The sequence below is a fragment of the Zonotrichia albicollis genome, chromosome 10 (assembly GCF_047830755.1).
Source record: "Zonotrichia albicollis isolate bZonAlb1 chromosome 10, bZonAlb1.hap1, whole genome shotgun sequence".
Lineage (NCBI taxonomy): Eukaryota > Metazoa > Chordata > Aves > Passeriformes > Passerellidae > Zonotrichia > Zonotrichia albicollis.
Window position 1 is genome coordinate 22,176,082 of NC_133828.1, and position 22,044 is coordinate 22,198,125.

At 41.0% G+C, this 22,044-nt stretch overlaps 1 protein-coding gene across 1 annotated transcript; it reads right to left on the reverse strand.

Annotated features, from left to right (window-relative positions):
* Positions 1-17,249: 17,249 nt before the first annotated feature.
* On the reverse strand, positions 17,250-21,366 carry CTLA4 (cytotoxic T-lymphocyte associated protein 4). The gene is made up of 4 exons (XM_005484142.3): positions 21,168-21,366; positions 19,615-19,965; positions 19,041-19,150; positions 17,250-18,131 (listed from the first exon to the last, which is right to left on the reverse strand). Exons 1-4 carry the CDS (start codon positions 21,223-21,225, stop codon positions 17,961-17,963), a joined length of 690 nt encoding a protein of 229 aa, XP_005484199.1. The 5' UTR covers positions 21,226-21,366; the 3' UTR covers positions 17,250-17,960.
* Between the last annotated feature and the right edge of the window lie 678 nt (positions 21,367-22,044).

Below are 22,044 nucleotides of genomic sequence, written 5' to 3' on the forward strand. Positions count from 1 at the left end.
GAATGACTTTTTAATTTAACATTTGTCCCCTGACTATGTTATAGCTATGTCAGCATTAGCTGTTGCAAACACCTGGTTTAATGCTTTATTTTTTTCCTACCTAATGGTTTGCTGTCACAAACAGGAGGATGAAGGACTTTCTGACATTACTTTTGATGTTCACTTTGCAAAGACTAGTTTCTGGTAAAGTCTATGACAATAGAGGCTGCAGTCATCTGCAGTAAACTTCTGCAGATGGCCCATAGTTAGCAACTAATATTAACTTACAGTACATACATATTTGTAACAGGCAAACCTGGTTTCTCCCCACCAGTTTCAACTGGTTTTACATAACTAATGCTCTTGCTCTATGTGGAAACCACTAGTTATTGGGGTAGGAGACTCTCATGTGACCTTGTCCTGAAATTCATATGAAGAGCATGGCCAAAGTGCAGAAAGATCCCTTCAGCCCTGTGGCTTCTGAAAGGTTCACTGCAGCATGACTTCCATTCTGGAGATCAGACTTGTTTTGCCTGAAGTTTCATGAGAAGCTTCATGTGGCTCTATGAGGGGAGATCTGACTTAGTGCCCTAGAGCTTTAGGTCAAAAGGTTCTCTCCTTCCCTCTTCTTTGCCTTTGTGCAGCAGACTCTATCCTGGCCTATTATCCATCTTTATCCTGGGAATGTTTTAGGACCCTTTATAACATGTCCTATAATCATTTAATTCTGGCTGCTTGTTTATGTCTATAATACTAAATTTAGCGCAGAAAATATGCAAGAAAACCAGCTTCTAAATCATGTTTAATATATTAGATGAAGTTTGCATTTCTGATTGCATGAAGATAAAACACAAAGGACTGCTAGTGGTGCCTGACAGACACTTTCGGGGTTGAGTCTTTGTAATGGTCAAATAATTGGAAAATAACAGGACTGTGTTACAGATTCACTGCTACTTTATACTGTGTAAGTAAATCCTCACAAGTTGGTTTACTCTTCTTCCAAAAGTGATTTAATGTCTTTCACTATTACTGCTAAGGATCTGATCACATGGACATTGGCAGAGCTTTATTTTCTTCAAATCTTTCAAAATCCCTGAAAATCTATGCCTTTTTAAAAATAACAGTCAGAAGTAAAACTGAGTGAAATCAGGTGTTGATCTAAATTTCCAGCTCGAGTCTCTGGCACCAAAATTAAGTAACTCTAAGTGGAGAAAATTTCTGCAGTATGCTTTTAATTCTAAAGCCCAAAAGCATATGGTGGTTCAAGCAATGATACACCTACAAAACATACATCTGACTCCTGAGTTTTGCCTGTCAAGTTATAAACTATGTTAGGATGTACTGAGGTTCCAGGTAGGATCAACTTTTCTATCCCCTATAAAAGCTAATAGGAGATGCTGAAAGAACAGACCAACCCTCTCCTGGGACCTCTCCTGACCTTTACTGACCCCCAAATAAACTTAAGAGTAGTCCCCAGAAAAACCTATAGTAAGAAGAGCTGCTGCTGTAGGGAATTAAGGGTGGAAGAGAATCATGTGTCAAGTACCTCCATGCATATCCTTGGGAGAGCATGGTGACAACACACACCAGAGACTGAGTCCTACGAAGCCTGCCACTGACTGGGAAGGCCAATAAAGGCGTAGGGAAACGTACCCCATGTGCAAAGCTTTGGCTACTTTTTTATGAAAACAGGCTTTAAAACAAATCAGTATTGTTAGAGACAAAGTTTGTTGTCTTTCTTTAAAAATTTAAACATTTTGTTGGGAAAGTAATTTTGTTAGAGAGGATTGGTTTTTTTAACCAATATATTTATTTTGGAGCAACATACCATTTCCATCCCTCCCTATGACCATATCAGTTACACCAAGGCCAATTAATACACATCTATTTCACTTTTGGGGGAAGAATAGATAGGAGCACAACTTGGCTGGTATGCATCTTACTACAACAATTGAAGAAAGTCTCACTGTCCAATTTGTATATGTCAAGTCCTCTCTCTTTACTATAATTATAACTTCAAGTCTACAATCACACCTTCTCCTTTTCTGCTTCTTGGCACTTGGGATGGCTAGAACACACTGACCCCTTTATTTCAAAAGGGTCAAGCCCAGAGAATACTTTGCAGTGCATTTGGCAGCACCCTGAAGTTTGATCTAAGCAGTGATTCCAAGTGTATTTGCTGATGAGCTGGCAGAGCCAGGGGCACTCACAGCTTATATTCACAAATGAAGAGACTCAAAGTCAAGGTCTGTTCTTAGTGTGAGGGATGCTCCCCTTCTAGTCCCACACCAACAGAAGCTCCTCCTCTGCCTTTCAATCTTTCCATCTTTGCCTCACTCCCCTGTCAGCACTTATCTACTTCACAAAGACATTGTTACTGCATTTTTGAAGTGTTTCTTCTAAATACCACAGTTGGTTACGGTTAAACACCTGGAACAAGTAGTATGTTTCCACAGGCTTCCTACAACTGTAACTATTTTTGCTCACAAACACGTGTTTCCTTTTTCCATCCTCACTCATTTCTCTTCTTGATTTTCACTCTCCTATCCACCTATGCCTCTCAGAGTTGACTTCTTCCCTCCTCCAACCTGACTGTCCCCCAGTCCCTGAGTACCCTGCTCCTCAAGCAGTAGCTTCCCTTCACCATGTGCAGTAACTCCTGTCTGGAACGTAGCTTTTTCCTTCACCTCATGCCCTATTCTTTCTTCATGTCCTACTCCTAATGCTACCCTATAGTGATAATCTCCTTTCCTTCCTATCATCTTGCTTCTGAGTGTTTGAAAACTGGAAAATCCTTATGTGAATTTTTGTGCCTTAAAAAATGCATTCAGCAATTCACTGAGTTCCAAAGAGAAATGAGCTTGCTCATTCCTTGGTCTATACACCAGTGATCTCCACTACATAGTCTTCAGTGCTTCTCCCCTCTAACTCCAAGTAACTTGGAAAACAACACTTCTGCAGTTTCCCCAAAGACACAGCAAAGAATTTCCCTGTGTGTAAGATGTATATTCGTCTTTGCTCTGTTTAATCACATAATTACTGTTATCACTCAAAACATATGTCCACGTTAGCAAAATGATACTGCATGGTCCACTGTGAAACCAAGGTGCAGTGAAGAATTTTATTCTATCTCACCAGCAGTTTTCCACTTCTGTTCATGCATGAGCAGTTGCCCACAGCAATATTCTCTCCATAGAATGTTTTGCAAATCTTTCTGTAGAGACTGTTACAGTCCATCCACACAAATTATATTCCCTTGTCTCCTGCTGCTTCTCATTCTTTGCTTCAATATCTGGCCTAAATTCTCATGACTCTGGGTCATTCCCTCAGGGCTGGAGCAGAAAGCCTCTACACTCATGGTTTTTCATTTCCTGTCCTCCTAATTGAGAAGGGGAACAATGACTTTCACTGTGCTATTTTTAAAATTCTGTGATGGCTTTAAATCCCACTTCCCATCTGCACCACTCCCCATTAGGTGTGTAAACAAGCTGCAGTCATTCAGGATGTAGAGATTTCAGGCAAAACGCAGCTCATGTGCTCCCTCATTTGTTCTGATGCCTCCCTTGCTGATATATTGGTCTGCTTGCTCCCCCAAGCCTGTGGGCATGCTGTAATATTTTCTCCACCAATGTGCCAGTAGAGGCAACTGGGGCTCAGCTCAGCCAACTCAGCAACCAGGCAAATGACTCCCTGCAGTGGTGTTGATCTAATGAGACAGTCCCCTTTGGGGTGGGATTGTGCGTGGCTTTGCTTCTTGATACAAGCTCAGTTACCCCATTAATCATCACATCTTTTGGGGGTTTGTTTTTATTTTTTCTTCGGATGATGCTTGAGAATATTTGTCATCAAGTTTTCTAAAAGAGCTGGGCTAAACTCCTTAATACACTTTGTTACAAAAAAGTGTATTAAGGAGTTTAGCCCAGCTCTAAGGCTTTCAAGGGCATTGACCTATAAATTCAGTCGACAGGCCCTAAGTGGCAAATTCAGTCAAGTCTAAACAGGTTGCCTAGAGAGGCAGTAGATGCCACTTCCCTGTAAAAAACCTGACCTAGTTGAAAATGTCTGCTTATTGCTAGACTAGATGGTGTTTAAAGGTCCCTTCCAAGCCAAACTGTTCTATGATTCTAAATTCCTCTTCAAATCCTGGGACTAATGTTTTGCACTGGCTGACTCAAAGCAACTGAGAGCCACCTAGGAAAATAATGTCTCCATTTTATCTTAGGAACTGCTATGGCTCTGTGTATCCGTCCCTGTCTTTCCTGCAACACAGTTACGTAAAGAGGTACTGAACACTTCTTCAGGATGTGGGGTGTAGATAGAAAGGGCCCAGTGAGGGTCACAAGCATGTGCTGGCAGTGTGGACTGAGACCCACAGGGGGGCTGGGGAAAGTTTACTGTCTTCAACAACAACAAAGGCAATGACCATGCTCCTGCCCTTCGAGGTGTACTAGGAAGAGGACTGTGAGCAGCAGGTACTTTTCACTGGCATATGCCAGAGTCTGCAGAAGGTCTTTAGGAAAATACAAGGGTTGTAGATGGCTGCGTTCATGGGCAGTGGTCCAGAAGGAGGAGTGTATCTTCTGAAGCCATTACAGTTCCCTATGGCAAACAGGCAGCTGAGTGGGACTTTTCTACAGGGCCCCCTATATCTAGAGTAGGAAAGGAGGTCTTTCAGAGCAGGTGGCAAATGGGTAAAACCCAAGTGAAGCGCAAACCTGGAGATCAAGACTGTTAGTGCCTGGCACTAGGGGGAGCAGTGCATGACAGATATATGTGGATTGTGGGTAACCATGGAGTTATTCTAGGTGTAACAGTGACGAATTATACACATTTTGTAAAATTTTCACACACAAAGTCTTTCAAAGCTTGCAGTAGGGTGGGAACCCCTATTATGTGGTTATCTGGTCAGCTGCCTTTAAGGAGTTAGGATGGAAAGAACCACATTGTGTGGTGATGCTTGGGGTTTGTGGTGTGATTTTTATCTTAGCATTGTTGTGATTACTTTTTAAAGGTAAACTCTTGCTACCAGTGCCTTACAATGTAACAAAGAGAAACTTTCTGCAACAGAAACAGTCACTGAAGTTGTGATGCGTTCTTGCAGATAACAGATAAATGAAAAGTTATTAATGAAAATTGCAAGGACGGGTGAAGCAGCACAATGCTGTCTTGGACTTCCAGAAACACTAAAGTGGCTGGAGACACACATGGGCTTTTCCCAGCTGACTTAAACAGCTTTTGGAAACCCTGTCTCTCAAGTGTATCCAAGCCAGATTTCACTATTGTTGTTAGTGGTTAACTGGAGCTGGACTTAGCTCAGACCTTGATGGATTTGGGGAGTAAAAAATGAAATCACAAATATTTAACTAAGTCTCCTCTGTCTTGTGTCTGTCATTCAGAATCACACAGGTTACAGCCTTGGGAACAAAGTTCTTTGTACACGCAGGCCAAGGCTACCGAAGGCAGCAGTCCCACCTGCAAAGGTGAGATCCCTCGCTCCCTCTGCTGGGTGCCACAGCAAAGGCAACCATAGCCGGGCACCCTGCAGTGTCATCCCCGAGCTCCTGCCGCGAGGGCCCGGTGAAGGATTTTTATCCCCTTCCGCGGGAGGGGCTTCCAAGAGCTGCCTTTCAGGCCGAGCTCACCTGGGCGCTGTGACAGGGGGGAAGCAGCACTGCCGAAAGCGCTGTAGCCCCGGGTGACCGCCCAGCCCAGCCCTGCAGCGGAGCCGCCGGATCGCGGCGAGCCCCGTGTCCCCGGGCCCGGGCGGCGCTGCGGCTCTGCGGCCGCGCGGGGGCGCTGCGGGCCGGCCGGTGAGGCGGCGAGCGGAGCGGCGCAGTGCGGGTGGAGGCAGGCCGAGGGGATGGGGCCGTGCTGTGGGCGTGCGGCCAGGCCGTGCCGATGGCGCCGTCCCGTGCAGCCAGTGCCTCACGAGGGCTCGCCCTCAGCCCGGTCTCGGCACACCCGAACTCCTGGCTTGCAGTGCACCCTTCAGGGTCACCCTGCACGGCCCCACGTCGACCCTCACGAAGGTACGGCTGCTCTCTGTGGTTTCCTAGAATCCCACACCAGCCTGTGCACGTGGCTTTATGTTTAAAGGGCTTTAGAGTTTTTATTTAAACCAGAAAGAAATTCTGAAACTGCACAGCAGAGAGCAGTGCAATGTCAGGGTCGCCAATGCCTGCGCTTGGAGGGACAGAACAGGTTTCTCAGGGCTCAGGAGGTTCTGAAAGTATCATAGCTAAGGGGTTTGGTCAAAAAATAGAAATCAGATATCTATATTCTATAGAAAACGTGATTGAAATGACAACTTTAAAACATGACTTTAACCACAGTGATCACACTGCAGATCACCATAAGATATTCTGATGATTTGGCCTTTGTCATGTCAAGACTGCAGATTTCCTCACTGAAGGTGCCATGCACCTCTCTCCTCCTGGGAGACACAGCACTGGAGCAAAAAGAAGGAGCTCTGCTGCTGCCAGGCTCATGTCTTGATTAGGTTCCCTGTGTCACTAGTGCTCTCTCAGTACAGTTTAGGGTGGAATATCCAAACCAGCTTTAACGGGATCACAGTATCAGCCTGAATGCAGGAAGTATCTAGTTACATTCAGGCAAGCTCCCCAGTAGCTAATACACCTTTGTGCTCAGAATAAAACCTTACCAAGCTCTGCTCAGCCTAAGCTGTTCCCAGCTACTATTACTATAACAGCCTAAGCTGTTCCCAGCTACTATTGGTCTGGGTAGAAGTATACACATTGTATAGCAATGTTCCCTGCTTGTCCACAACTGACTGAAAAGAACACGTTTTTCATGCTACATCTCTTTGATCTTCACTATTTGTTTGCTCGTTATTAAAAGTGAATGTTTGCTTAGGGGGCTTTTGTTGTCATTACCCCAATAATGCCTCATTTGGGTCTGTAGCTCCATGTGATCCTGAGTGAGCCACAGCAAAGCACACCCCTGTCCAGGGTAGAAGTCAAGCAGCTTGCTGGAGCCTGCTGCAGCATAGCAAGCTGGGGAAATAGAGGTGTCCATACTGTGTCCATAGATATTACAGAATCCTGGATTTTCTGCCTCCTCATCAGAATCAGACAATTGCTCAACCAGAAAATGTTTGTAGGTTATGAGAGATATTCAGCATTCCCATATGTCTTTCCTCATGTTACATTCCTCACTAGGTACCCACCAAGGGATACTTATCTGAGGTAAGATACTGGGTTTTTTTAATTCTATACTGGTACAGTCTTTACATTTATACTCACATTAATTTAGATGACTGTCAGAAAAGATGGAAGTTGGTGATTCTCTCTTCTCACTGTGTTGATACTGCTGCTAAACATTATTGTTACATTAGCATCTGTGGCTAATGGTAGTACTGTTCACAAACCTAACTTCAGAATTCCTCAGGAATCACCTTCTGGCTGGAAGCTGCCTTGCTTTGCTGCCAGGCCAGCAATGGAGCTTGTAGTGACCCAAAAATATGTAAGCACTGTTTTGTTGGTGATCATAATGTGATGATGAAGTATTACTTTTTATGCTGGGTGTCTTGCTGCACATGCAGCAAGTATGGGATTCTGTTGTTACAAGACCATGGATTTATGTTATATTGATTTAGGCATGTGCTTCCACAAGCCATTGGTGATTCCCTTCCCTGCTAGGTAAGAAAAAAGCTGTAACAAAAAAAAAAAAAAAAAAAAAAAACCCAAAAAAAAAAAAAAGGCAAGCCAGTCACACCACTCTATTTCTCATTAGGTTGCTGTGGTTCTGTGGTTACACTGTGTTTTCTAGTGACATCAGTGAGGGCTCTAAAGTTCTTGAACAACTGACTGTTTTGGTACTTCTTTTGCTTGAGGAAGAAAAATAGTTGAAGGGGGAAAAATATATTTGGCCATTTGCATCTTTCCTTCTAGTTACGTTTTCATAAGTAGGTGATTAGTGCTAGTGGTTCCAGAGAAGACAGTGGTGATTTTATTATTAGCTTTATATCACACAGGTACAAATTGTTCTAGTTGATATGGAAACATAACTGGCTTTCCACAATGAAAATAAACATTTCATTGTTTCCAGACTTTGAAAACTACCCTAGAGATCCCCTTTGGTCTATCTAGGTTTTCCCATTGATTTTCAAGGCTGTTTGTGTTGCTTTGAGTTCTTCTATTTCTTCTGTAATACAGAACAGCTGATCATCCTTGTTAATGTGAAGTCAAAAGTCCATAGGGCTTCAAAAAGTGACAGAGTAAATTCAAGGAAGAGAAATCCCTTGAGGCTGTTGAGGACAAATTCACCACCCTTTGAAGTGCCTGTGCTGCTGGTGAAGGAGGGCTGGAACAGTATTTTAGGAAGGTTTCATAGGATGCTATCATTGGTTGTATACTCTTCGCTGCTATCTGCTCTTGGGCACTGCTGGGAAGTGGACAGCTGCTGCTGTGTCTTTTAGCATCATTCCCACCTTTTTCTTCCTGCCTGCTCTGTCTGGTTGTGAATGATGCCTACAGACGCTGTAGTACAGGTCCTGTTTTATTCGTATTCATTTATATTGTAGTCTTCCTGATTATTGCAAATAATGATCTTTCCACTTTTGAAACAAAGAGTTACTGCTGCTGTGCTCTGTTAGGCATCAGTAGAACTGAGAGTCTTTTGGTATTCCCAGTGAGTGAACAGTGATTGCAGCAGGACTGGAGCCAAGGGCACAGGCTGCTGCGTAGTTCGCCAGTTTCAAAAAGATGAACGATGATACTTCATGATTTACTACTTACAAACAGTACAAATGAGATGCATGACTGCAGTAGGTGTGTGACTTGGGAAGGGGAAAGAGAAGCTCAACACAGTATTACCAGCACAGATAAAACTCCAGCCAGAAACACATTCAAAATACCAATCCTTGGTAGGTGGCAGCACCTAAATCATTGATAAGGTTTTCAGATCAGAGATCTTTCTTGCATACAAAAGAATGGTGCTTGTTGGTTTTGATCCTTAAACAAACTGTTCCTTCTGTAACAAAATTCTGCTGGGTAAAGGATGTTTAAGTGTCTGAAAATTGTTGAAAGCAGTGATTCCTAGTTCTGTTGCAAGATAGATTTACAGTACTCTTTACTAAGTCTGCTGCTGATCCATGCTGTAACAGGACAGTGTTGGTAATGGCATATCCTCTATTGAAATCTCAATGGACTTTATTGCAACAAACAAAAATATTAGTACTTTTGCTATTAAACTTGCAAACTTTCAAGGTAAGAATTTCCCAATCTGTATTAGTACAAAATTACCACCTTTCATGAATTATCAGTAGACGTCAAGAAGGTCTGCCAGCCTTCCAAGTTTTCCACTGAAAGGGCAGAGAGTGAGGGTAGTCAGTGCTCCAGGTATGCTGCTGCCTTTGGTGTCAGATCAGACACCAAAGTGTGTGTCCAACTTCCCAGCAGTACCACAGCCTTGGGCAAAGGCTTCTCCCTCCTGTCTCTGGTGCTGAACACAAGTGTTACTTTGACCCAAGGAAGGTTTTGGCATGCATGGTTTAATTGCTGCATTCACACACGTGTACACATGCACAGAGGTTTTTTCAGTAGGTGGGCATTCTCTGTATGAGCTTTTTGGACATTTCTAGTTAAGTGAAGGTGACTAATTGCATCAACTCACCCCTCACTGGAAAGTGTCAGCCTTGTACTCATACATATCTAAGAAGAAATCAGGGCAGGAACTAAAGAGGGCTCTGCAAAGCTTGTAAAATCTTGATTTGAAATTTTGCTGGGGTAATCTTTTTAAACATTTTATTACAAAAGGGCCAAGGGATCTCTAGCTATCACATATCATCAATGCATCAATTTCATGCTGAAAAATCTGAAAGTAGCACTTTAGCAAAACATGGAAATATTTTCTAGATAGAAACTGGCAACACTAATTTTCTGATAATTTTTAGGTTTTACTTCAGAATAGTGTCAAGACAATGTATTGATGAATAAGTGACAGGTTTTGTCAAGAGTTTTTTTGTAATAAAGTGTGGGTTTAGATATCAAAGGAAGCCTCCAGGCATACTCAATATCAAGCTGTGCATATTTCATAAGCATATTTCCAGATTACCATATTTTATTGTATATGTTTAATAGATTTCAATCCTAAATCTGCTTTCCCACACTACCTGTTTCACATGCACCAGGCTATTTCCAGATTTTGTTCTTCCAGTTCTGGTGCAGAGACAGCTTTCTGCTGCACCTAAATATTTCACTAAACTTTATCATATTGTTACTATTACATGACAAGTAAGATTTTGTGAATTATTAATGAGCTTAGAGCCACATGAACAAGCTTTTAGTGTGAATCTGATAGTTGGCTGCATGTGCCAATGCTTTTAGTCTATATACTGGCCTCCATGGCTATTAAATCAAGTAAAGGAAGGATTAAGTTAAAAGGAAGTTAGAAAGACCCAAATAGGTCTAACTGGCAGCATCTGAAGTTCTATTTTTCCTAACAATGACTTGAACTTGGAATCATACAATGGTAATTGCTCATAGCATAATCAGATGAAAAAAGGCTGACTAGTCAGTCATTGAAAAGTAACTGGACCTTCATTAGCCACTCAGATGTCACAAACAACACAGAACACTTCTGGTTTAATTGTAAGGTGGAAAGAGCAACACCAGAGTCTTTGCTACATTTGGACTAATCTGGATTTTTTTATATAAAAGCTTCAATATCTTTTTTCTTTACAGTTTTAACACTCACATCTTTAATTTCTGTTCTTCTGCAAGGACTAGACTTAAATTTAGTTTTAAATTCCTACCTAAACTGAAAATCTGAAATTTTGACAAACTAGGAAGTTGAGAAAAAATGATTTTCTGTTTAGCAAAAAGAGCTCTTTTGTTAAGAGTTTGATATAGCTAAATATAAAGTTAAACACTATTTCAAAGAAGTCCAAGTATTTGATATAAAAATACCAACTAATTTCCTTTTTTTCCACAATCTTTCTATACACAAAAATTTGCCAAAATAAATATTAACATATTTACTGTGAGCGAAAGAGGTTAATAAATTCAAGTACTTCATGTCTCTAGAGCAGATTAGGTGCTGAGTGTTCTATGTTCTGCATGTTGAAAAGTAAACCAAGAGCATCCACTTTGCTGAATCTAAACCAACTTTTTGAGGGAGAGCCATTTCAAAAGGTGCCATGTTTGGAAGTGCCATTCACTCTGTGTGCACCCGGGCTGACTCTCTCTCACTTCCTGCAGCCCCTTCCTTTTGCTGGCTGACTTCCATGGCTGCTGTGCAGGTTGTTCCCTCTCCTGCCAGTCATCTGCCCTTTGGGTAAGACACAGCCTGCATCCCCTTCTAGTCCAGAGATTTGTTGGATGAGACACAAGCAATCAGGTCCTCTGGAGCATCCAGCACTGGAAAATAAACCAAGAAAACAGATGCACACACTTAGCATAGGGAATGCCCTCCTTCCAGGAAACACAAAGCAACTGCTTAAGGTGTATTTCTGACTGAGGCATCTGAAGCACCAGTGAAGCTTCTCTGTCAACTCCCATGAAAGAACCCCACCTTCCTTGTGACCAGTGACAGTAAAGCAATTGCTGTATTTAATGAAAGTGTGTAGAAGCCTGGTCTTTTTTAGTCATAAAATATGAAGTAAAAACATGATAAAAAATATTTGAGGTATAAATGATGACATTAATGTGAGGAATTTTTTACACCAGCTATGTCCCTGTGCCTTACATAAGAGAGAAGGAATAATATGAGTTTGTAACCTATTGGTAAAATTATAATAATAATTCTGTGTTATTGCAGAGAGATGAAGAGGGAAAAGAGCTTAAGAGAGGTTTTATCTTAGTGAGGGAGTACTATAAAAAGACCAGACAAATAGTCGTATATACAATATGATATAATTAATTAGTTTGGCATTATGAGAGAAAGGAAAATATTAATAATTTGTGAAGCAGACAGTCATCTTTGCTACAGAATTAAAAGTGAGAAAGCTCTTATAAATGCTTCCCACACAATCTAACACCTCACCAAAGCTCAACTATGAAACCAACTTATTCTGCTGATTAGTGCTCTTCTAGCCATCTTTCCTGCATGTAAAACAGTAAGTCAGCCAGTTATGAAGCTGTCGAATGTTTCTGAAGTGTCACTTACCAGAAAGATTTGATAACTTACAGAGAAATGAACTGTTTTTCTTCCTGATCTTGATTAAGTACTGCTAACATACCACGTTTTGTGACAGTTTCAATTGTGGATTATTTTTGGTACTTGTTTCCCCACCACCGAGTATTTTTACAACTTTTATCCAGCTCATTGCATCTACATTTTTTATCTGTGTGATGCAAATAAATTGGACCACAGTACCACCAAGACCCTTTGTAGCACAGGAGAAGAGAAGGCCTATTTTTAATCACCTGTTTGTTTGGCTTCAAATGAAGTAGAAAGATGACAATAGCAAGAACTAGCAGCTCTGTCTAGCAGGTACAAAGGCCACCTCTGAAAGCATGCAAGATGAAAAAAGCTTATCAAATCTTCTATGGAACTTCAAACACCTCAGCTTTCCCCCACAACAGCACATGGAAAGAGGTATCTGGAGTTCAGCTGAAGGCCAACAGAGACCAAACTTTTAATGTGACTTTTCACAGGGAGGAAGGATATTGAAATATTTCTTAAGCTGATGATGTTGCAAGTGCCCAGCACTAAGTGCTGTGGAAGTTAGTACATATCAATCCCCTCATGCTTTCCAGTTTGCAGAGGGAAGACTTTCTAGTTTGCACAAACGTAAGCAGTACTTCTGCTGGCCCCTTTCATCACTAGTTCAAGGAAGCTACAAATTCCCAAGGAGAAACTCTACAAACGAGACTAAGGTGTAATAAGATAACAATCACCCATTGAATATAGAGCAGGATTCATTTTTTGCCTGTGTATACTGAACTATAAGAGTTTTTGGGGTCTGGCTACTGAGTTTCTAGTTTGATAAAAACATGGAGTATTTGCTTAGTGTATATATTTTTATTTATATAAAACCAGCAATCCTATATTTTTCATGTCAGTGGCAATCTCGGCCCAAACTTTAATATTCATATCCTATAGAAAACCTACATCCCAGGCACTGATCTTTCTGGGAAGAATAAAACACTCTGCTGCTTGTTCCAGCTTTCCACCCAAGCTGCTGCATCACAGGCTGGAGCATGAATGTCAGTAAATCCCACCCACAACACAGCATAGTCCAAGAGATGTTACCCAGTTTCAGGTTTTCCCAGTTGTATCATCTATGCCGTTAGAGGATGTGGTCTTCTAAAAATATCACCTATTGGAATCATGTGATTATGTGAGAAATTCCATTTTCTTTGAAAGCAAGGTCTTGCTTTTTGCTGAATGAAGCAGACCAAACTGGACGTTTTCATATGCCACTCTTTAAAAACAGCAGTCAGAAAAGAATGAAGAGGAAAGGCCATCAATGAAGTAACTGAGATCTTTTCGTTCCACTGAAACTTCATAATCACTAAAAAATGTTCAGTGAAATATAAAAACGTGACTATGATTAAGGCAGCTTGCTATAAAAATAGAAATAGAAATAGAATTATGTTTGAAAAGTCGAAAAAGGAAAGAATAGTGACATTTTGAGGAGGTAACAATCTTTTAGTTCATGGAAACATCTGCCATATTCCCTCGGCTGCAATTACTAATGATTCCCAATGAAGTTTTGTCCCTTTCCTAAACTTTTCCTTGCTTCCCCCCTCTAGTAAACAACAAAAATTTTTAATCTGCCTTCAGGAACAATTTTTAAGTATCCGCTTCCTGCAATTTCTAAGACCTTTTATCAATAACTGTTATGTGTAGGGGCACCACTTCTTAGCTGTGATAGAAGCTACCTCAAAATAACTTTTCCATATTCAAGAAAGAATGCAGTTTGCAAATGTCAACAATAAATTTGTTTCAGTAATGCATAAATCCATCTGCTATGCACCAGCCTTCTTTGGTTTGGATTTCATGTTACAACTCTTAGATACATCATCTGATTGCTGTTTATACCTCTCCTAGAGGGAGAGCTCTTTAGTCATGGTTCAGACTGTTCCTGTCACAGGCAAAATCATCCATTTTCTGGTTGATTTTTCCGAACTCACTCCCCAGCAATAGCTTTTATCTAGTGAAAGCCTGTTATATCTTACCTTCCAAGGTACTTTGCCTCCAAACTTTACCTCAGCTCCTCACACACATACATTCTTTGGCCCTGCAAAGCTCAAAATCAGTACTGAAGCCAGGAATTGTATCAGATCTGTTAGGAGCTACCTGGCCAATGCCAGCACTGGTTATTGGAAAACAAGAAATTAGACCCAAGGGAGTCTTGAGCAAAAGCCAGGACATTAGGAAGGATAGCAATAGGTCAGAAGTGTCTGCTCTTGCATGACCTAGGAGTCCTTGATGATTTTTGTTAAAATTTATTAAGTATCTGTGGAAAATAGCATTAATGGACGTTCCCTACAGGCATCAAGGCCTGACAGAGTAGTGAGTTCAGATTCATATATTCCTTCAAAGAGTGGGAAATCTCTAAACCTAAAATGATAGACTACTCATTGCCTACTCGCAGGGTAGCTGTATGGGAAACCTTTTTCATCGGTTTTTCTCTGTCACATAGGACTCTGATATTTGAAAATGACAAGGAAAGAAATAGATAAAGAAGTGGATGAAAATGAAAGTAGAATATTGGAGTGGTGCATGCATATGCCATTGTCTTTGATGCAGACCTGTATACCTGTGAATTCCCACCCATCCAGCCAGAAACTCACACTCTCTGTTTCACAAACAGCCTGACAGATCTCCTAAAGAGGTGACGAGCACATCAAAAGAAGCTCTTCCTGATCCTCACCAAGCAGTATGGTCTCATAATTTGGCTGTCCAGGTAAGATACTCAGTTGTGTTTTAAAACTCCCCATTCTAATGAGCAGAGTTCTGAGACCAAATCCTTTCATCTTCGCTTTGCACATTCTTCCCAGAAAGAGTCATGGTTTCCTCTTTATTGCATTTTCTGGGATGTACACTGATCTAGCATTTTCACCTTTCATTTTGGTACTGCTGTGATCTCACAGAACACTATATTTGACTCGTATATATAACAATTTTGGAGTGCTGATAGTGAAAGATGCTTCTCCCTGCTATCAGAGAAAAGCACAGACCTTGAGGTTCTGGAAAGCATACAGGACAATGGAAATTTCCTGAGGTCTGGGCTGTGCCCTCACCAGAGCTAGCTGCTGCATGAACCATAGGGAGGTAGGTATAAATATCATCTCTGCAGGTACTGAGGCTCCACTCATCTCTGTAGTGCCAGATATGAATGATGAGAATATCATTGTCAATAAAATCTGAACTGAAATCTCATTTTGGTCTTCACTGCCACATCTGCTGATTTGAGTGCACCTACTACCCTGCCAGAAACTTCAAAAGGGGAACCTGGCTTAGAACAAAAAGTAATAAAGCGTTATATAACATTCTGTTCAGTGGTAAGGAAAGCCAAAGAAAATTAAGCATTACAGAAACAAGAGGAGGTTGGAAAAAGTAACAACTAAGGATGAAAAGAAGATCAGAACAGAGAATCTGGGCAAAGTAATTTCTTTGATAATTAATAAACACCATAATTTTAGAGATTAATAAGATAATTAATAAGAATCAATAATTATTTAAGTGCAGGAGGCAAACACAAAATGTTGCTACTACCATATGTAAGACTGTTGTTTCTGTTCTGCTCTCCCAAGACCTTCACTATTCAGTTGTTTTAGTAACCTGTTAGTTACTTATGGCAGAATGCTTCCCTGGTTGTTGCAGACTGAATGTCTCAAGGAAACACAGGTGTACCAAAAGGAAATTGTCCAGGTGGGTGCAGAAGGCCTAGTTTTGGTCAACTTAGGGATCAGAAATAGAGGTGAATTGGAATATGCACAGGTTCTGTGGTGACATAGATTCACAGCCAGCTGTGGCCAGATGTCATGAGGTTGTAGATACAGATCCAAAGTGCCTCTTCACCCAGGAGGAATAAGCTTGGAAAATAATGAACTTGAACTGCTTTTAGATTGCTTAAGAAAGGCAAGTATAGAGAAATTGCCAAGGAAAAGAAATAAAAGAAACAGTTGATTCCTGACTAGAGCTCAGACACATGATTCACTACTTGCTATGGTGGAAAAAAATTGCTCTGGATAATTATTCATGCTTTCTACAGCTTCTGCAAGTGGATCCATGAGTCAAACCTATTTTTCATCATGGAGTCATGGAACACACTTGCCTGATCAGGCTACACCTGAAAGGGCAGAAATTTAGTCATTTTGCAGTGACAATAGATATATGATCTTTTACCATTTTTTATCCCCAAACACTGGATTGTGAAAAACTGGGGGGAAATACCAGACTAATGCCAGAATACTAAAATACCTTGAAAAGAAAGATATGTCATCAGATGCTACTTTTGCTTAAAGCAGCACTTGTATATCAACACAGAGAGCAGTTAGCACCTGCAAACACTGGCAGATTGAGAATGTGAATGTCTTTGCCCAGTTGGAGGTGGTGCCAGATGAATGGGCAAGAGATGGAAAGCAGACTAAAAGAGCTATGAGATTTGGTGTTCTGGGAGCTGCTGCCACTACAAGAACATAGAATAAAGGGCTCTGGGATTTGGCTGCACAGCTGTGCAGCCAAGAAGATGGATTCACAGCTGTGAAACAGGCACATGCTGCCAGTGTTTTGGGTTGCAAGGTGAAATTTTGATAGCAAAGAATCAAATTAATAGATAGTAGCTGAGAACTCTGAAATTGTTTTAAGCTCCAGTAGCTTTGTGTGTTGACTGGCATTTAGTGAGTGAGAGTGTCAGAGTGGTGCAAAGAAAACAGGATTTGAAACTAGGACAAGTTTTTTGTTTAAACATGTATAGGAGGTGCTGTCAAAGACATTAAAGCTACCTTCTGCAAGTGAGTAACTCTGATGGAAGTGAAAACATGATTGGTAGAGTGTCTGAAGCACATCCCAGCAGCTGTAACTAGACCAATAGAACTGACAAATTGTAATGGTGGCTGGCTGAGGAGGAGAGCTGAGAACGGAAGTGTTGGCATGAGCACACAGGCTGTCTCTGAAGGGTAAAACACTGGCTCAGAGAGGACAGGTTCATGTTGTCTTCACTGCTTTCTAACATGTAGCCACTTCCTGTTTCTCATTATTCTGAGAATGGTGAACAAGAAATGAACTCGAATTTGGGCAAAGCTTCAAGGTTTTTATTGAATGGTACATAACTAATAAACAAGATTATACACTGTCAGTATTTTCACGGAAAATAGACTTTTTAAACACAGCAACATACTTCTGCCTTTTGGATAGATGCTAATTTAGCATTTGTAAAACACAAGGCCCCAGCAGAGCTGGAGCATTCTCCCAACAAGAGGGCTCCTGCTGGTGCCTTTTCTCTAACCAAGCTGTCAGCGCTGGCTGCGAGACCATCAGTCAGCTCCATCTCAGCACTTCTGGGACACAATGCTCAAGAGAGCTAAGATCAGGCTTCTAGAGCAACAGTGTCGTCAGTGCCAGCCTATGGGGAGGCCTCTGTGGAAGTACAGAGCACTAATGCCAGAAATTGAGCTAATAAATATCAATGCAGGGGAAAAAATCAACATTCCTTTGTACATTAGTGTGCTCTCCTACCTCACCCCCCCCCAGACTTGTGGATCAGCCTTGCAATGGCACACAAGTCTCTGTCATAATAGTGTTTGTTTCGGTTGATCAGTAGGCATGATGAAATTTGACAGTGAGATGCTCAACTGCAACAGCAATAGCTCTTAATGCTACACACTTATATTACATATTGGTACAATACATCTCAAAAAAGTCAATGGCCTAATGTAGCCATCTTTATGTGATAGGGTTATTCTTCAAATATGAATACATATGCTATTTATTTTCCTCCAAACCACTGAAGTTACAAAGAATATTCTCTCACCTTCCTGTATGCTTTTTGTAAAAAGACAGTTAATTTATTTCTTTAACTGAAATGAATTAGCAGACACTCCATCCCAGCTAGGAAATGGTTTCTCTCCTTCCTTGTTACAGTTAACAGTGATATGGAATGGAATCACTTTTTTCTCTAGCTTTTCAGAAGGCATTTTCACATAGACTCCAGTAGTGAGACATCGTCTTCTCTTTATCTGTAACATATGGGAAGAAAGTAAAATAAACAGGCAAACACAGCCTAATCATTGAGCAGCACATTTTAGAGAAACCAATGGATATTCTTCCTTTACTGAGTAGAATGTGTCCTAGACACCTTTCTCTGCCTCTTAATACAAGATCTGTTAAGAGCATGAGGATGCACAGGGGCTATTTATGCAAAGGGGGGAAAAAAGAGTCCTGCCATTCATTTAGCTCTTTGAAGGTGCTTCTGCTTCAGAGTTCAGTGTTGATTCAAAGATAGGAGTGTTCACACCTGACAGCTTCATTTACCTTCTAGGGACAAGGACTGATTGAAAAATCATTGTTTGGTTTCAAGCTCAGGTTCATTTCTAACAGACTATGAGTGCTGCAGACCCCTGTGGAAAAAGGCAACCCAGGCTTACATTTTGCATAGTTTTGTGCAGACATTTCTAGCTGTGAAATTAGAAATGCTTGAAGTTACACTTCCCCTATCCAAGGAGAATGTTGTTTAAATTTGCTTTGCAGAGGTGAATGATGAGAAAAGGAAAAAAATTAAATTCTGGGATTTTGTGTGACTCATTTGTGAAGAGAGAGTACATGTGAAGACTGTTGCCTTCAATCCCAAAAGAATCCAGGATTTTGCCTGGTTTTAAGCATCCAGCCCTATGCCAAGGCTCAGTCCAGCTGATGGAAGCTGGCTGCTTTCTAGTATGATGGCAACACAAATGAGCCATAAATAAATATAAGTAGCAGGTCCAGCAAGTTCTCTTGTTTAGCATTATTGTAATAACATTGCACTTGCAAAGTGGAGCATCCCACTGGGTTTGTTCATGGTGTTCTTCCCTGTTCTCATTTCTTTCTCCTTGTCCTCATCACACAAAGGGGCATTATTAGCAGAAGGGGGCTGAGTTGATGGGACTTACCGCTTTGCCCACAAGAATGGCTGAGATGATGATACTGTAGAGAAAAAATCCTGAGGCAGTAGCTCCTAATACCCAGAGGTATATGGCAGTGTCTGGACAAGGTTCTGGATCTAAAACATATGATATCACACATGTCACGTCACACATGAGTCTCATAAGGAAGGCCCTAGAGTCAGTGAGTCAGTCTCTATGCTGCTTTCCTCTAGCATGTGCCATCCCAGGATACCACCAGGACTGAGCTCTGGGTCGCTGCCTACTCAGCCTCCAGTGAAAAGAGTTTTTATCTGTAGAAGAGCTCACATCTTACTCTGACTTTTGCACTTCTGTATCTAACTGCCTAGACACAGGTGTACACTGCATGGTGTTGCTTATGCTATCATTCCTTGGCTATGACTATGCTTGCTTTGGGCATCTGCAGGGAGACCTGGATGAAATAAGAGCTAATCAAGATTTTCAGTGCTGAAACCAGTATTCACCCTCACTTTTTACAAACAGAACTCTGAAGACCTTTGAGATGTAATAGCTGCTCCCTTAACTTGGAAGTATCCCAGTAGTGTGAACCTGCTTGCCTTACCAATGACATAGAGATGTGTGCCATTTCCCTTGTTCATGAAATAGGGTGGGGGGTACATCCTCTCCATCTTGCAAATGTAAAGCCCGGTGTCATTTGCTTGCAGGCCAGCCAGCGTGAGGGTCACATTGTTTTGGCCAGGGGTAACGTGGCACTCAATGATCTTTTCCACAAAGAATGTTTTGAACTCCATGGTGTATGATGAAGCACAGATTTCTGTGATCTGGTCACCAGTCTGTTTAAGCAAAGTCACTCGAATTTCCTGTGCATTCCCGATGTTCTTGTATTTACACACCAAGCTGGCAACTCCTTGCCTGTTGGCCAGCACAATTGCTGGCTGAGTCACTTCCATTACTGTAAGGAAGTAAAGAGTGTGATGGTAAGTGAGCAGTCAAGAAAGGATCTGGAGTCATTTACTTCAAACCTGTACAGTAGGAAGGGAGTTCTGCCACTTCCTGTTATCCAGTATATATATATATATAATAGGGTGATTCCTAGAAATGCTGTTTTCAAAGAAGGGACTCCAAGACCACAATTCACATTAGCAGTACATTAATATTCTTTAAAAAGCTCAATAAATGCTTTTATTACTAAAAATTATATTATAAATCTCAGCAATTACTTGTTGCTTAAATAGTAGTTTATTTGGCCCACTTAGGCAATAAATGGCTTGCATACTTTAGTTTTCCTCAACACCATCTTCTTAGTATACATAAGAAACTAAAAAAAAATATATATAGATGATAAGGTTGAAATTTTTAATTTAAAAACAGACTTTTAAACCACAATTTCTGCCTAGTAGAAATATATTTGCATTTAGGAACAAAAATGTTGACATCCTATATGGAACATGGAACAGAATTATTTAGATAACAGTAAAATTGAATAGAAAATCTGTTTGTATACTTTTGTTTCTGATCTTTTTTCTCCTTACTTTTAACTAGCTACTCTCAAGCCACAGTATACACAGCAACAATATATTTCCCAAGCTAATATAACAGCACATTACAAAGCCTGATGAACAGACTGCAGAAAAAAAAATCTTAAGGGGAAATTACTGGACCATTTACAACCTCACTGACAGCTTTGTGCAATTTCTATATTCTATCATGACACATGATGGGATGGCACTGTCTTTTGCTTTAGTAAGCTGTGAGGACTCAGCATTGTTTTTTAATCTTATTTTATATCAGTCCATTTTGGGGCAGGGTTTATCTTGTCAGTTCTGCAATGCAAGAATTCCAGATGAAGAGTAGAATTTCTCCATGCATTCAAACCCCTATACCCATGTTATCAGCTGTCACAACTTCACTTGCAGGGCCTGGTTTTTCAAGATCTTTTCTTCCTTCTTGAGCTACTCTGAATGTTGCCCAGTGTCCCTCAAATAGTACTGCTCTAAAGTCTGTGTCTGGTTTTCCAGACATCTTGCAGTGCACCAAGACCTCGCTCCCATTAGTCCTGTGTGTCACCCTGTTGAACCAAGTCTGACTCCTGCAAGGACATGAAACTGAAAACAAGTCAACAACCCCAGATACTTGCCTCCTTCATCTACCCACCTTCAGCAATGGCAGTGGCTGTGCAGAGAAAGCTCACGGTGACCAATATTGAGAGCATTCCTGTGCTGGGACAGGCTGAAGGTGCTGATGCCCTTAGAGTTTAAGACAAACTGGAACTCTCAGGACTGGAAAAGAGGTGACACCTTTCAGGATACTGAATCTTCGAAATGTTTGAACCCACACAGAGCCAGTGTGTATATATAGCTTTGATCCCAGATGCTGTACCTGAAAGTAGTATGAAGCTTTGTTTTGGTTTTACGAGAAAGGAAGCAGTGGGTTTGATTAGTACGTGCGCAGTTAACCTCAAACAGTATGAACACAAACAACTATTCAGCACATGGAAAATATATATTCAATCTGAAACTGCCATCCATTCTGCTTTAAGAACTGTGGGAGGAAAGGTAATCATCATTAGAGCAGTTCAAGCCCTTTGGAGGTGCCAGCTTGCAGAATCATAGCACTTAATATTTTAGCAATCATCAGGTATTTCCGACCAGGACAACCAGCAGAGAACTGTACTTCTGCCTGATGTGGCACAGTGAATCCCTGCAAACTAGACTTTTTATGGAGGACTTGCTTCCACCCCAAATTTCTTTGCTTGCTTTAATATTAGTGCTTTTGATGTTTAAAAATTGCTACCCCTTCTAAAAACTGATTACACTTGCAATTACTTCATCTTTTTGTATCAGCAATGTGACTTGAATCATAACCCAGCCTCTTTAAGCTTTCCTGTTTCCAAGAAAAAAATTATCTAGGTTTATAGTTAATGACTTCCACATCTATACAGAACTTTGCTACCTATGGACTTTACTGCCTAACTACCTTGACATCAACGATGAAAAACACTGCAGGAGCTTTGATTATTGCTATCTCTGCT

What these genes read in the sequence shown, in the direction of transcription:
- CTLA4 (XM_005484142.3), bottom strand. Translation starts at nt 21,225, where the DNA reads ATGCTCTCAATATTGGTCACCGTGAGCTTTCTCTGCACAGCCACTGCC. An exon ending in CACACATCTCTATGTCATTG is followed by an intron (nt 19,151 to 19,614) that starts GTAAGGCAAGCA and finishes CATATGTTTTAG; the next exon opens with ATCCAGAACCTTGTCCAGAC. An exon ending in CCATTCTTGTGGGCAAAGCG is followed by an intron (nt 18,132 to 19,040) that starts GTAAGTCCCATC and finishes CATATGTTACAG; the next exon opens with ATAAAGAGAAGACGATGTCT.